Source organism: Lampris incognitus, chromosome 20, assembly GCF_029633865.1.
Source record: "Lampris incognitus isolate fLamInc1 chromosome 20, fLamInc1.hap2, whole genome shotgun sequence".
Taxonomy (NCBI): Eukaryota; Metazoa; Chordata; class Actinopteri; order Lampriformes; family Lampridae; genus Lampris; species Lampris incognitus.
The window spans coordinates 16,584,193-16,599,354 of NC_079230.1; the positions used below are offsets into that span (position 1 = coordinate 16,584,193).

Genomic DNA, 15,162 nt, shown 5'->3' on the forward strand with positions numbered 1-15,162 from the left:
GGACACATACCCACATCCGGCTTCCCACCCGTAGACACGGCCAAATGTGTCTGTAGGGACACCCGACCAAGCCGGCAGTAACACGGAGATTCGATCCGATGATCCCGTGTTGGTAGGCAACGGAATAGACCGCTATGCTACTCGGACGCCCTTCCAACGTAACATTTTGCCAAATCATTATGCGCATTGACAAGACCATACCAGATCAGTTGAGGCTCCATACGGGATTGGCTGAGGCCTAGGTTAACAATAGCCGCCATTGGTGCTGTGCCCTCACATGGTAAGGATGGAAACTGTAAAATCCGCTGTGGCGACCTCTGAGAAACAGGGAACAAGCTGAAAGGAGAAGAAGAGTGTGGTGTGGATGCGGTTTGTAACAGTTGTCTTGGGGACACTCATAGCTGCTGGGGAGGGGGGGGGTGGTCGCCAGATACTGGTTGCCTTCACAGGCTATGGGCTTAGTGTTTAAAGAGCCCAGAAGAAGAAGCACCTGAAGACTAGGGGAGAGTTGGATAGCTTCATGGTTAGGCAGTTAGAGGGGGAGTTCTGGAATTTGTCTTGTGCACGTTTTCCCCAGCAGGGCAGATATTGATGAGTTTGTCCATAGTCCCTCAGTGGAGTGGATAGAGCGGTGCATTAATAAGGACCAATTGCTTAAAATAGCAGATTATTTTTCATTGGATGTTGGTGATAGAAGGCAAAGTGGAGACGCTGTTAAGGCCACAGAAAAATTCCACTTGGATTGGAAGGTCTTGTTACGTAAGGCAGAGAAGAAGAGGCCTGGTCCACTTCTCCAGCCACATGTAGGTAGTAATCTCACATTTGAACAGCAGAAAGCATTGCTCTTATTGCATCTAGAGTATGATGGTAAAAACGTGAAACCGAGTTGAAATTGGAGCAAGAAAAGTTAGAGCTGCAATACGCTAAGCTGGATTTAATTAAGACAGGCAGAATGACAGGTAAAGCACTGGATACTGGAATGGCATCCAGTGCTTTACCTGTGCCTCCGTCCATATTGTTAGTGCTTGTGTCAGGAAGGCCATCCGATGTAAAATTTTGCTAAATCATTATGCACATTGACAAGACCATACTGGATTGGTCAAGGCCCAGGTTAGCAATGGCCGCCATTCATGCTGTGACCTCATAGGGTACCAATGGAAACAAGAAAATCCGCTGTGACGACTTCTGAGAGCTAAGGAAGAGAAACAGAAAAAAAGTTTAGCATTGTGTCGCATAGCATGTATTTAGCACTGATCAAGGAAAATACACACTAAATGCAGAAAAGACACACTTAATTCAGATCTTCTTTGTATGATTTTGGGCAGTGTCAATCATATTTGGAAAAATTTAAAACTATTTTCCAAATCTAGACATTAAAAAATAGACAGTCTCATCCGAAAGACAAATGTCAAAAATATGAAGTGCTGAATACAAGTTCTCATGAATGAAATAGCCGATAGAACTGAATCTGGCCCATGGAACATGATAGAAAGATACCATCAATCTGTGAGTGTGGTCAGTTTCTTAAATGATGATCAGATGAGTAGCTTAATGTCAATACTTAATGATTTTTTTTGTCACACATGACACGGTCTTTGTTTTGGATACTATAATGGTAAGAAAGATATGTGGGCGAGAACACATACTTCTCTTAGCCTACACCTTCCTTTAAAACCACAGAGACTGAAGCAGCTTTAGGTGTGAAGCATAAGGTGAAAACACCTCAGCATAGAGACAGTCTCAGTAGCAAACCACAGTGAAGCGATGCAGAAAGAGACAAGAAGCACAGAGTCAAAAGTGAGGTCTATTTATATCCCAGATCTGGTGAATGTTAGCCATGTGGTCTGTTCTCTTTCAATGGATGTATGCTATATGAAGTTCATTACAATATTGATTATGTCACAATATTGGGAAAAGCTCAGATTTATGAATGTGAATACATGCATCTTATGAACATCTCTGTCCATTTGAAGCTGCCTGAGACAATGTGTTTGAGGATGCAGGCCAATCTTCCTGTGTTCAGGATTTGCTCAACTTTAATTTCTGTTAGTGAAAACATTCACTTTAGGGATGTACGATGATATCGGCACTTCATCAGTATAGGCCGATAAAGGCTTTAAAATGAACTATTGGCATCGGCTGATATGACAGGCCAATAATATGATGCTGTAATTATGCACACACAATGCAAACTGTTGACCAGGCACGGACACGGTGTGTCACATGGGCGGGTTGGATCAGGTATTTTACCTGCAGCACTGCATGCATCTATGTTGCATGTGGTTGCATGCTAGCCATGTTTTCTAAGAAGATTTCTGGGGAGATTTCATGTAGGCTACTTTTGAAAATGGGTAAGTTAAGTGGCAAATGCATTAACTGGTACTGAATTAATTAACTAGATTGTTTAACTACAGGATCATGGATACACATTGATTTGATTGATTTAGTATTTTAATGTGCAATTAAAAAACAACCACAAGGTTGCATAACTGCGTCGCATTTTCTCTGGTGGTACAATTAGGCAATTACTTTAATCATTTTCAAACAGATTGTACTCCTGTTTTACACAGTTATATGTAGTTTTTTCCCCATAGGAGTGCCACGTAGCCACACGTACAGGAAAAAAATTGAACAGATCCATAAAACTAGAGCTCAGTAGCACGATGCCTGTGCGAGTGCACGCACCCTTCCTTGGTCAGTGTAGCAGCTTCAGTTCAGTCCACTACAGGAGAGACTTGATGTTCTCCGCAACTAGGTGGGAAAAAAAATATGTGAATGTATTGGTATCAGTATCTACAGTTGGCCAAAATGAGTTGGAAATCATCGGCATATCGTCTGTCCACAAAAATCCAATATCCTGCATCCCTGATTCACTCTATCTCACCCCATCATTGTCACAGGATTGTTTTTTTTTTTTTTTTTTTTTTTACCCTCATAGGACTTAAGGTGTTTTTATAAGAAAACTTGTTGTATGTCTGTATTTGGTTGGTATGATGACAAGCTGCCTTCTGGCTCTGCCAAACTGCGGAAGCACTTGGCATGAGAAAAAATAACCATAAACACACTGCACCCAGGTGGTTATGTGGTTTAATCCTCGTCCAGGCTGTGGTCATTCTTCTTATTTCCCCTGTACAACACATCACTTCTAAGCAGTTGAGGCAAAGAATTTTTTATTATTATTCATCATGTAGGTACTTTGAACACAGACAGTTCTGAAACAATAAAATAGAACAAACAAGACACCCAACCCCAAACTGCTCCTGATGAGCTGGTTGTTACCTTGCATGGTTTACAGCTCATCGGTGTGTGTGTGTGTGTGTGTGTGTGTGTGTGTGTGTGTGTGTGTGTGTGTGTGTGTGTGTGTGTGTGTGTGCGTGCGTGTGTGTGTGTGCGCGTGCGTGGGTAAAATGTGAGACGTTATTGTAAAGCGCTTTGCAACAAAGTGGTTATATAAATGCAGTCCATTTACCATTTACTTCAGGAAGTTTTAAAATCATTCCAAAATCATCCAGTTATATTGTAACAAGAGCTTAAAAATCAAGTGCAGAAAAACATGCGCAGGTCTACTGTCTTAGACTGGAGTACACACAGGTGGTGTACACACACTGCTCATTGCTGTTGTCCCTTTGTCTGCTGGGCCTGTTGGTCTTCCTTATATTTACAGCTGCATACTGGAGGTTTTCTGCATCCTGGTCCTGTTAAGAAAATAAAGTAGAAACCCTCAATAACAGCATCTTAATATTGAACTGTGTATCAGAAGAATATAACAGATTCATAAAATGCTGTTATTGGTTGAAGTTTTTAAGTTGTCACCAAAAACATACCTGTCCAGCTTTGGTTGTGCTTTTTCCTTAATTCACATCATCTTGTGTGATTTTATTGTTAATTTTTTCAATTTGAATGTGCTTTTTCAAGGCAAGCACTCACCAGTACGTTAGTTGAGCGGCAAGTCAAATATGTCAAGTCAAATTCCATCTGTAGCACACACAGGAAGTTTATCTCTGTTTGCCATTGTGGAAGGCTCATAAGAGCAAGCCACTGGTTGTGTCGCCTGGTCTGAAGTCACCTCTCCCAACTTTAAACCGGTTTTCACCCCTCACCAACCTTCTTGGTCATGGTACTGGCCAGTGTTCCTCTACTGCTCCTGTCCACAGTGTAAAGCAATGCAAGCTAATGATAGGAGACTCCAATACCAGCAGCATCAGATTACCTTCGCCAGCCTTGGTTCACTGTTTACCTGGGGTCAGAGTCTCCGACAGAGAGGATAATCTTAGGGTGCTTGCATCACGAAGGGAGAATCAAGGGAACCCAGGCACAGCACCACTACATTCAGCAACATTGTTATTCATGTTGACACCAATAATGCTAGGATGAAGCAGTCAGAGATCACAAAGCTAACCTAGTCAGGACACTTGAGTTGGCCAGAAAGATTTCTCAGCATCGGTTAACTGTCTCTGGTCCCTTATCCATAAGGAGTAATGATGAGATGTACAATAGGTTCACCTCAATGAACTGTTGGCTGGCTTGTTACTGATATGAGCAGGGATTCCATTTTGCTGATAACTGGACAGCTTTCTGGAGCCGCCCTTACCTGCTGAAAGTGGACGGCATTCCTCCTACTGGGGACGGCACCACTCTTTTGCCGGGCTATAGATAACTGTCTACTTGTAGGTTAACTCTAGGGACGTATCATTCAGCAGGTTGCAGGTGATTAGAGCGTCTGCTCGGTTTAAATCTACTGCAGATATGGGGTCAACTAGTTTAATCAATATGTTTAGTCAGGGAATTTCTCATAGTATAGATTACCAGACTGACAGCTTGGTCTATAACATTGCGACCGTCTCCCTACCCTGCTGTATTGCTTTCAAGCTCTCATCTCTTAAATGTGTAAATCAAAATAATATAATAATCATTCCTACCAAACATCTAATGTTATCAAGCTTGGTCTATAACATTGCGATCGTCTCCCTACGCTGCTATATGTCACGCTCCATCTGGATAGTTAAGTTATCTTTTGTTTCTCCCAGTGTTCTTTGTCTTGTGTTTCCTGTTTTATTTTGATACTCACCTCTTGTCTCGTTTCAGGTCCTTTACTTCCTGCCCTCGTGTGTCTGTCTTGCGTGTGATTACCTGCCCTGCCCTAATGTGTTGCGCTTGTGTCTCATTGTCTCCCCTCCTCCAGAGTATATAGTCTTAGTGTTCCCTTCCTTCTGTGCCAGTTCGTCTTGTTCCTTGTGACAGTGTTCCAGCATTTTTTCCTTGTGTGAGTTTCTTGAGCTCTATAGTTTCCTGACCTGTTTTTGCCTTTTTTGACCTCGCCTTTCGCCTGCCGATTTGGACACTGTTGCCTTGCTATCTGATCACCTGTGTACCGACCTCATTTTTATTAAAAGGACTGATTTTTGTGAACTGAGACTAAGTCTGCGTTTTGAGTCCAAGCCTGTGGTTCAGTACTGACACTATATTGCTTCCAAGCTCTCATCTCCTAAAGGTGTGAATCACAATAATCTAATAATCATTCCTACCACTGGTGGTGGCGAAGTATTCAACAAAGCACCGAATAATCTACAGAACCAAACATCTAATGTTATCAAAAATGTGACCGCACATCGTCTAAAGTGTAGGTCTTCAAAACTGTCAATTAATAATACAAGGTGTCTTATTCCAATTAATATTTCATCTATTTGTATCTCTAAAGTTCTGCCTACTACTGATCATGTCAACAAGAAGCTTAAATTTGGTTTCATAAATATCAGATCACTGTACCAAAGCCTTACTAATAAATGATTTGATTCTTGAAGGTAGTGTTGATATGATTGGGTTATGTGAAACATGGCAGTGGTTCGGCCTGGATTCGCCTTTCACGAAAGTGGCGAGGCGTCTCCTTCGAGACTGCCCGCCGGAGACATGCAGTACGGGGGTGGGTGTTTGAAATAGTGTCGCGGTTTTTCTATAGCCCGGATAACTATGGATGGAGGCGGGGACTTTTAGGTGCGACAAACCGGGCTTCACCACCATTAGCTGGATAGCTGCGCCAATGCTAGGGCTAGCCTGCTAGGTAGCTAGTTAGCCGTGTGCTAATGGGTTAGCAAGCTCACCTTGGGACCAGGGCTGGTGATGGAACAGGGCGGCTGAGCTCTAGGCGGGGCGGGAGATGGATGGCTGCTCTCCGGGGTGCGTCTCTCTCTCTCTCTCTGTACTCTGGCTCCGGTGTGACCGGGTGAATGTCTCTCTCAGTCTCTCTGGGGAAGCTCTCGGGGGTAGTCAGCTAGCTACAGGTACCGAGGCAGTCTGCTGCTAACACTACCACTGCTAGCCACCGTATCTACCGTCTAGCCCAGGATACGCTAGGTTTCCCTGCTCTATCCCACGCTAAGGTGACAGTCTACGATATGGTTACTAAACAGTTCTGGCCCTTTGTCTCTCCCGCGGTGTCTAATATAGTTGCGTCTGTGACAGCGCGAGCTAACCTGTGATTGGTCCTCTAGCTGCACGAGCCCAGTGCAACATTCCAAGTACATCCCCAGGCATTTCCCACTACACTGCCCCCCTCCAGCACTGTTGAGTCCCTTCAACATAAATGAACAACAGACTACAAAGATCAGTCTGATTAATCTAAGACGATAAACGGGACAGAACACCCGCGAACTGAACTAGGCCCGGAACAAAGGGCGTCAAACAAATGTGGGTGGTCGCTATCCATACGGGACTCTTGTGACTAGCCTAGTAACCCCCAAGTCAACTAGTCACGTCCGTCAAAGTTAGTCTAGGAGCCAGGCGGGCCTCCGGACTGGCCGGCCCCGTCTGGTGGTGTACGGGAGATGGGACTCAGCGGCGTCGGCTTCGTCTCCTTCTGGGTCAGGGGCGTTGGACTGCCCGCCCGGAGCACAGGCTGCTGTCCCACGACGTTGGGTGATTGTCGACTCGCCTGAAGAGTAGCTGGCAGCAGTGTGTTGGAGCGGCTGGAACCGAGCCGGGGAGCCTGGTGTGCTGGGTCCTCCATCGTCGTTTGCGTGGAACAGGTCCTCCAGCCGGAGATCAAGGTCTTCATCGATCTCCTCCTGCTCTGTCACTCCTTCGTACTCCTCTGTTCTCTGCGCCCCCGGCTCCTCCATGTCAGCAGCGGGAGGACCTCCTTCAGGTGTTTCCTGCGGCCCTATGGCTGGTGCAGGAGCAGACAACAGAGCATGGCGCCTGTCATCTGTGCCCCAGATCTTCACCAGGCAGTCATCTGAGCCCGTGAAAATGCGTCGCCCGGTGCGGTCGAAGGTGACACAGTAGACAGAGGAGAGATGTCCCAGAATCCTCTTGTGCATCTTCATGTGCTGGTAGACAGCTGTAGGCAGTAGCTGGCGTAGACGGTAGGAGCCATTGAGCCGACGCCCATTGCTCGTCTCCACGATATTGGGTGGACTCCCATAGATAATAGGAGGCTCTGGGGGTCGTCCACAGTGCAGAGCAGCCAGCGCTGAGCCCTTCCACACAACATGCTTGCAGCTCTTGTTGGTATGCAGGAGGTTCTGCCTGCCGGCTCCCAGGATGCTGTGGAGACCAGGCACGCTGGCAGGAACCTCTTTCTCCAGCAGTGGACATACTCTAGAACACACTTGGAGTAGGTGGTCTGGGCTGATGTGCCTGTGCAACTTCACCTTGTTAATGTTGTCGATGCCACTGGCCAGGGTCTTGAGCTCGGGGGTGCTCATGCTGTCTCCTACCGGCGGAGGACTTGGAGAGCTATCGCGACGCCGCTCGTCTTCCCATGCTACTCGCCGGATTCTCCCTTTTCCTTCAACCTCTCGCCCCAGCGTCGCTTTAAAGTCATACTCGCGTGCCTCAACCTTCCTGATTGCTTCAGCTAGTGTTTTGGGTTCTGCCCCCAGGACTTCATACGCGATGTTTTGGTTCTTCAGCCCGCGCAGAAAGGCTTCTGCAGCGTAGGCCTCCTGCAGTGTAACACCAACCTGCGGGTATGCCAGTGTGACAAGTCTCCTCACTTCCTTGCCAAACTCATAGAGGGTCATCTCTCTGGCCTGCTTAACCTCGCTGAGTTTACGGCGCACAGTTCCCTCAGGCAGCTCTTTACCGTAGCGGCGGCGTAACTGGGTGATGAGCGCGTGGTAGTCATCTTTTATCGGAGCCGGCTGCGCGATGACAAAAGACATGGCGTTGTCCCTCAGTCGGAGATACAAGGCGTCCAAACAGGTCTCGTCGGTCCAGCCCCTCTTTCTCGCCATCCGTTCGAATGGTCCAACGAAACTATCCCAGTCGCCCTTACCATCAAAAGTGGCGAGGAGCTTGATGTCATTTTCGTGTCCTCGGTCGGGACCTTGTGAGCTTCGGTTGCCGCTCCGACTTTGAAGGTCTCCTGTCTGGCTCTGTTGACCTCTAGAGGAACCTGCCTGCCCTCCAACGCTGTCATCCAGCAGGTTTCGGCCGCCGTTGCTGTCCAGGGACATTTGGCCACCCTGCATCCCGTCTGGGGGTGGTACTGCAGTCGCTCCATTTTTTCCACCATGACCGATCGGAGTGCTGGTAAATGGTGCGGGCTCACTGGGTCCATTTCCTGTATAGCGCAGGGCTGCTGGGGCCGCTTTGCTGCTCGGCCTGGCTGGCGTCTCCTCGTTGCGCCGGTCGCTCAAGTTAGCCACTGCGGCCATAGCTGCTGGCAACAGGTGATCAGCGCCGTCACGCTGTCTGGCCCCTGGGTTCTCCCGGGCCGGGGTGAACTGCGAGAGTAGGCTCATGTCTTGCACCGTTCTGCTAGTTCGTTCTCCGAGCACAGCCCCTGCCGACCCTACACCACTATCGCTTTGAGGGCTACTAGGAGAAACCCCTTGCTTCACTACTTGAGCGATGGGCGACAAACCGGGAGGCTCACCTTGGATATCTGAACGATGACGGGCCCAATCGGTGCGCTGAATGGGAGGTGTGGGGGGACGAGATCGCTTAGCCACCGCTTCCGCTAGTCCATCGATACGCGCTGTGAGGGCCTCCATCTGCATCTCTATCTGGCGTTGCATCTTAACCTGGGTCTGGCGTTCCATGTTTTCCATCTGGCGTTGCGTCTGAACCTGGGTCTGGTTCATGGTTTCCATCTGCGCCAGGAGGAGCTTCATCCAGGCGTGCTCTCCGGGGTCTTCTGTCCCCACACCAGCACCATCCAGACTCAACTCAGACTGTTCTTTTACATTTTCTTTGTCCTGTGACATTTTTATTTTTCCACTGATTTACGTGACTACTGAAGAAATTACAGTGCTTCACGAAATGGCTGACTCACTCAGTTGCTAGCTGGGTTAGCTCACAGTGTGCAGGCTGAATTATGCCGCCATGTGACCGGGGCAGGATCCTCCGGTGTTGAGATTATGGCGAATCCCAACCTTTTATCCCACTTCTGACACCACTTGTCGCGGTTTTTCTATAGCCCGGATAACTATGGATGGAGGCGGGGACTTTTAGGTGCGACAAACCGGGCTTCACCACCGTTAGCTGGATAGCTGCGCCAATGCTAGGGCTAGCCTGCTAGGTAGCTAGTTAGCCGTGTGCTAATGGGTTAGCAAGCTCACCTTGGGACCAGGGCTGGTGATGGAACAGGGCGGCTGAGCTCTAGGCGGGGCGGGAGATGGATGGCTGCTCTCCGGGGTGCGTGTCTCTCTCTCTCTCTGTACTCTGGCTCCGGTGTGACCGGGTGAATGTCTCTCTCAGTCTCTCTGGGGAAGCTCTCGGGGGTAGTCAGCTAGCTACAGGTACCGAGGCAGTCTGCTGCTAACACTACCACTGCTAGCCACCGTATCTACCGTCTAGCCCAGGATACGCTAGGTTTCCCTGCTCTATCCCACGCTAAGGTGACAGTCTACAATATGGTTACTAAACAGTTCTGGCCCTTTGTCTCTCCCGCAGTGTCTAATATAGTTGCGTCTGTGACAGCGCGAGCTAACCTGTGATTGGTCCTCTAGCTGCACGAGCCCAGTGCAACATTCCAAGTACATCCCCAGGCATTTCCCACTACAATAGAATAGGGAGCGATTGGCCGCTGAATTGGGAGAAAAAAGGGAAAAATCAGGAAAGAAGAAGAAGAAAAAGAAAATGCTGGTGACCACTGGTCTAAAGTGTAGGTTTTTACAGTTGTCAACTAATAATACAAAGTGTCTAATTTCAATTAATATTTCATCTATTGGCAGCTCTCAAGTTCTGCCTACTACTGATCACTTCAACGAGATGCTTAAATTTGGTTTCATAAATATCAGATCACTACCAACGACTTACTAATAAATGATCTGATTCTTGAAGATAGTTTTGATATGATTTGGTTATGTGAAACATGGCTGAATCCAAATATTTTCCTTCCTAGATTAAGCTTCCCCACCTGACTGTATTTACGCCCATGTAGCTCGGGCAAATAAACAAGGTGGGGGTGTCGCCTAATGTTATGTCTATTTTCAATTTAACTTCTAATCTTGAATCTAAATTCGAATATTTTGAGGCTCTTAAAAAGAGCCTCAAAACTTTTCTAAGTACGTCTCCTTCAGCCATGAACAGAATCTGCTTAGTCCAGATTGTGATATTCTGTCGACCCTTTGGCCCTTACTCACTATTTTTTGAAGAATTTGGAGAATTTGTCTCAGGTCTTGTTACTCATTCTGATGAGATTCTAATTCTTGGTGATTTAAATATTCATCTTAATAAGGCTACTGATTCTCTAAGTAAAGCCTTTCTGGTGCTTGTTTATACTTTTGGGTTTGCTCAGTTTGTTCAAGAGTCGACTAATTCCAGAGGTAACACCCTTGAGTTTTATCTAAAGGGGTAGCTGTTTCTGATCTGAATGTCTTGCCAACCACATCTGCTGTGTCAGATCATTTTTTCATTAAATTTTAAATATTATTGACCTGTCCTGTTGATGTTGGCACAAATGTAATTACCACTCCAATCATCTGTCCACTGTAGCTGCCTGAAGTCTTGGCTCCTTTCACTGTAGAGATAGACACTTGAAAATTTCACTGATTACTTAAATGTGGCCCTCTCTAGTCTCCTCGATTCAGTTGCACCTCTCCTTACCAGAGCTAAGCGTCTAAAGATGGCTACACCCTGGTTTAATGATGAGACACGTGCTCTTAAGCAAGCCTGCAGGAGACTGGAACGTAAATGGCGAAAATCAAAATTGGAAGCTTTTCACTTATCTGAGCATGAGTATTTATTGAAATACAGGCATGCTTTAGCTTCTGTGAAAGCGCTGCTTCTCTCTCGCTTAATCAGTATTAATAAACATAATCCCAAATTTCGTTTTGACACTGTAGCTAAATTTACTAAAAAGCAGCCGTCTATTAGCTGCTCACCATTCATGGCCCATGAGTTTCTAGACTTTTTCTGCAATAAGGTTGATGAGATCACAAACAAAATTAGTTCTTACACTCCAGCTACTCCTGCAGATCCTGTCTTACCAAATTCAAATCTATGCAATTAGTCACTGATAGTCCCTGTTCTTACAGCTTTTGAGGCTATTTCTCTTGATACTTTGACTAAGCTTGTATGAGCTTCTAAACCAGTTACTTGCTGACTTATAGTTCACCTCTTGGCCAAATTATATGCAGTTGTGGAATGAATTTAAATTGCTATGCGGATGATACTCAGCTTAATGTGCCTATACGGGCTGACAATTGTACTAAAATGACTAATTTAGAGGCATGCTTTGCTGCTGTGAAAAATTGGATGTCACTAAACTTACTGCTTTTAAATTCAGATAAAACTGAGATGCTGGTCATTGGCCCTGCTAGAAACATACTAATTCGATCACGTAAAAATAACATTTGACAACACCGTGATTTCACAAAATGTGGCAGCCAACAGTCTTGTTGTTATGTTTGATCCTACTCTTTACTTTGATAAGCACATTAAGGAAATCACCAAGACTGCCTTTTTTTCCCCCACTTACGTAACATAGCTAAAATTCGGTCTATCCTGTTCATGGCTGACACAGAGACTGTTACACCCTGAACCCCAACAAGTGGCCTGCGAGAGCCAAATGTCTGGCCCGCGCCAACCTGTTGGCACTAACGCACCTGTCAAAACATGTTAAATAAAGTGCACAACATTTGAAATAAAGTGCGTGCTGCTCTACTTTATTATGATCTCACACAAACGCCCCTGTCAAAACATTTGAAATAAAGTGCGCAACATGTGAAATAAAATGCATGCTGCTCTGCATTATTTTGATCTTACCCCACACCGTACACTTGACATGCAGCAAGACAACGACCCTAAGCACACAAGTCTTTCTACCAAAGAATGGGTAAAGAAGAATAAAGCTAATGTTTTGGAATGGCCAAATCAAAGTCCTGACCATAATCCAGTCGAAATGTTGTGGAAGGACCTGAAGCGAGCAGTTCATGTGAGGAAACCCACCGACATCCCAGAGTTGACGCTGTTCTGTACAGAGGAATGGGCTAAAATGCCTCCAAGCCGATGTGCAGGACTGGTCAATAGTTACCAGAAACGTTTAGTTGCAGTTATTGCTGCACGGGGGGGGGGGGGTTTCACACCAGATACTGAAAGCAAAGTTTCACATACTTCTACCACTCACAGATACATAATATTGGATCATTTTCAAGTTGCCACCAATTCATTCACAGAAACGTAAAAGTAAGACTAAAGTCAAAATATGTTAAGTGAAAAACTGGAAGTCGGCAAATGAACCCTCAACAACAGAATGGTGGAGTGAGCTTTGTCTTATAGCCATCTAGTAAAGATTATGTATAATGTAAAGAGGCAACTTGAGGGGTATGACAAAATATGGAGTACAATATTGAGTAATGTACATTTATTCAAACAGATGGATTAACAGTTCTTCATATAAATTAAAGAAATATTTTTATGTTCATTCTACTGTATCATGTCTTTTTTAAAATTTTCTTAGAGTTTATATTTTGATTGCTAATTAAGAGATAGGTTATTAAAGTATTGAAATTTCCAGCACAAAAAAGGGTAAAATAGACACTAGTTGACGCTAGTGGCTGGTGCCACTCGTGCCAACTCAAGGCTAGGTGCCACTTGTGTTGGGGTTTTATATTGAAATGAATAGGAACGTCCTACTTGACTTATGTCAGTTGGTGCCAGTGTGGGCTGGCCTTTACTGTGACTAGTAATGTATTTTGCTGCTTTATCCTTTTATCTTTATTTTTAAGTGATGATTAACTAACAGGATAAAATGTGTTGAAAACTTTGACTAAAATGTGCCAAAAAGTTAAATTGATGGACAGAGCTATTGTACCACATATCAGTGCATACATGTAGTTGAAACAGTTTGTCTAAATATAAAATACTCACCCCTATGTTCCCAGTAGTGACAGCAAAACCTCTTTGTTGAGAATTTGGCTCTGAAATAATGGACAGAATAAACAGGTTTGTTATCCTTCGCTGTCTTGAAACACCATTTTCTGTGACTACACATGATCAAATACAAAGAATTACCTGGGCAATGACGACACTTTCTTCTTCTCATCTTGAGCACACAGTAAGACAGGACAACAGCCAGAACCGATGTGAATCCTAACACCATGCCCATGAAATACACCAAGACGAGAGATTCCTCTGCACATGCGGAGATTAAGCCATCAATATACTTTTCTAAATGTGCAATTGTTTTGCTTCTTAAAGTAAATCTTGATATTTTGTCTTTTGCCTGAATGAAGGAGGAAACTTAATTTATGAGCAAGCATCTACCAAAGACGTGACTTACTTGTAAAACTTATGTTGGTCCCATTTCCAAAGAGAATTTCTCCACAAGAGACCACAGCACAGTAATAAGTCCCAGCATCAGAACTAGTTAAGTTGTTCTTTGGTAAACTGTAGAAACAGGTCAGTGTTTGTGTCTCAGCTCTCCTCTCACAATGAGTGTTCTTGACTCCATTGGTGTAAATAACTCCAGGATGAGATTTTCCAGAGCTGGTGAACCAGTAGACATTTACTTCTCCATCACAGGTCTCAGTACGCACGGTGCAGTTCAGAGTCACAGAGTCTCCTGGCTGGACCCATTCAGACACTGGCTGGTGGACGATAGCTTGGATTCCTGAACCTGAACCTTTTACATGGAGACTCACTCCCTCTTTAAATTTAAACCCATAGAAATCGCCACCAATGCAGTGATAATTAGCTGAATCTGAATAATGCAAATCTAAAATTTTCAAGTTATTCCAATCATTTTCTGTTTGAACAATAAAACGTGGATCATCCTTGAATTCATCATGCAAAATGGCATAATCATTATAACTAAAAAATCTGGATATGAGCTGTGGTTTCCGTCCCATTGTTTCTTTATACCAGTAAAAATATGTGGATTCATCACTTTTCCGAGTGCATCTCAAAGTCACATTTTCCCAAAGATTGACTGATGTAAGACCGCTTTCTTGGTGCACAATGTGGGAACGTGCCCAAGTTGTTATGTGATCTGCAGTTAAAAAAAAAATAGAGAATAACTGTTTACACAACTAATTTTGTGGTCAACGGGGGTATATAGCATTATACGTACTGTATTACAAAACACTTCATAATGTTATTGTTCAAATTATATATCATATTCAAGCTCAGGACTGACCACAGTTAAAGAAAATACAGCACACAATCTTTAAAATTGCAACTTACCCATTCTCAGCGAGAATAGAGAAATTTGAAGAAAAACAAACTTTAAAGATGTCATCATGGTTTTTGTGTTGAATGGGAAAGGTCTTCAGTAGCTCGTCTCTCTTAAGACACAAGGTTCTATTTGATTGGTTAGTGAGAACTGTTTGACTTTGATTACGTTATTTAGGCAGCATAGAACACATGAGCCTTATCCTCAAAGTGACAATCCTGGCCTTGTAAATATTCATATTAATTATTATTCATATAATATTCATATAATGTTATGTAATAATATGTAATTACATATAATATAATGAAGTCTTCAGTTTAAATTGCTATTTTAATGATAAACATCTATATTTTTGTTTTATCCAAACTTTATTGCCCAACAAAAGTAATTATGATCTTAAACCATTCTGAATTTTCCCATCCCTGTCTCGCTTAACCTCTTATTCAACCAGAAACGGTCTCTATAATAATTTACACAAGCGACAGTGAACACCCACAGTCACAGAGCATCTATTACTAATCCGTAGATAGTAAGGCAGTACA

General features: G+C 44.4%; 1 protein-coding gene across 1 annotated transcript; it reads right to left on the reverse strand.

Moving 5' to 3' along the window:
* Positions 1-3,563: 3,563 nt before the first annotated feature.
* On the reverse strand, positions 3,564-14,635 carry LOC130130454 (uncharacterized). Its single transcript, XM_056300164.1, has 5 exons — positions 14,632-14,635; positions 13,730-14,437; positions 13,462-13,581; positions 13,318-13,367; positions 3,564-3,695 (listed from the first exon to the last, which is right to left on the reverse strand). Exons 1-5 carry the CDS (start codon positions 14,633-14,635, stop codon positions 3,564-3,566), a joined length of 1,014 nt encoding a protein of 337 aa, XP_056156139.1.
* Positions 14,636-15,162: the final 527 nt, after the last annotated feature.

Coding starts and splice junctions, on each gene's coding strand:
- LOC130130454 (XM_056300164.1), bottom strand. Junction 13,368..13,461: donor AAAGTGTCGTCATTGCCCAG/GTAATTCTTTGT, acceptor CCATTATTTCAG/AGCCAAATTCTCAACAAAGA. Junction 3,696..13,317: donor TCACTACTGGGAACATAGGG/GTGAGTATTTTA, acceptor TTTTCTTAACAG/GACCAGGATGCAGAAAACCT.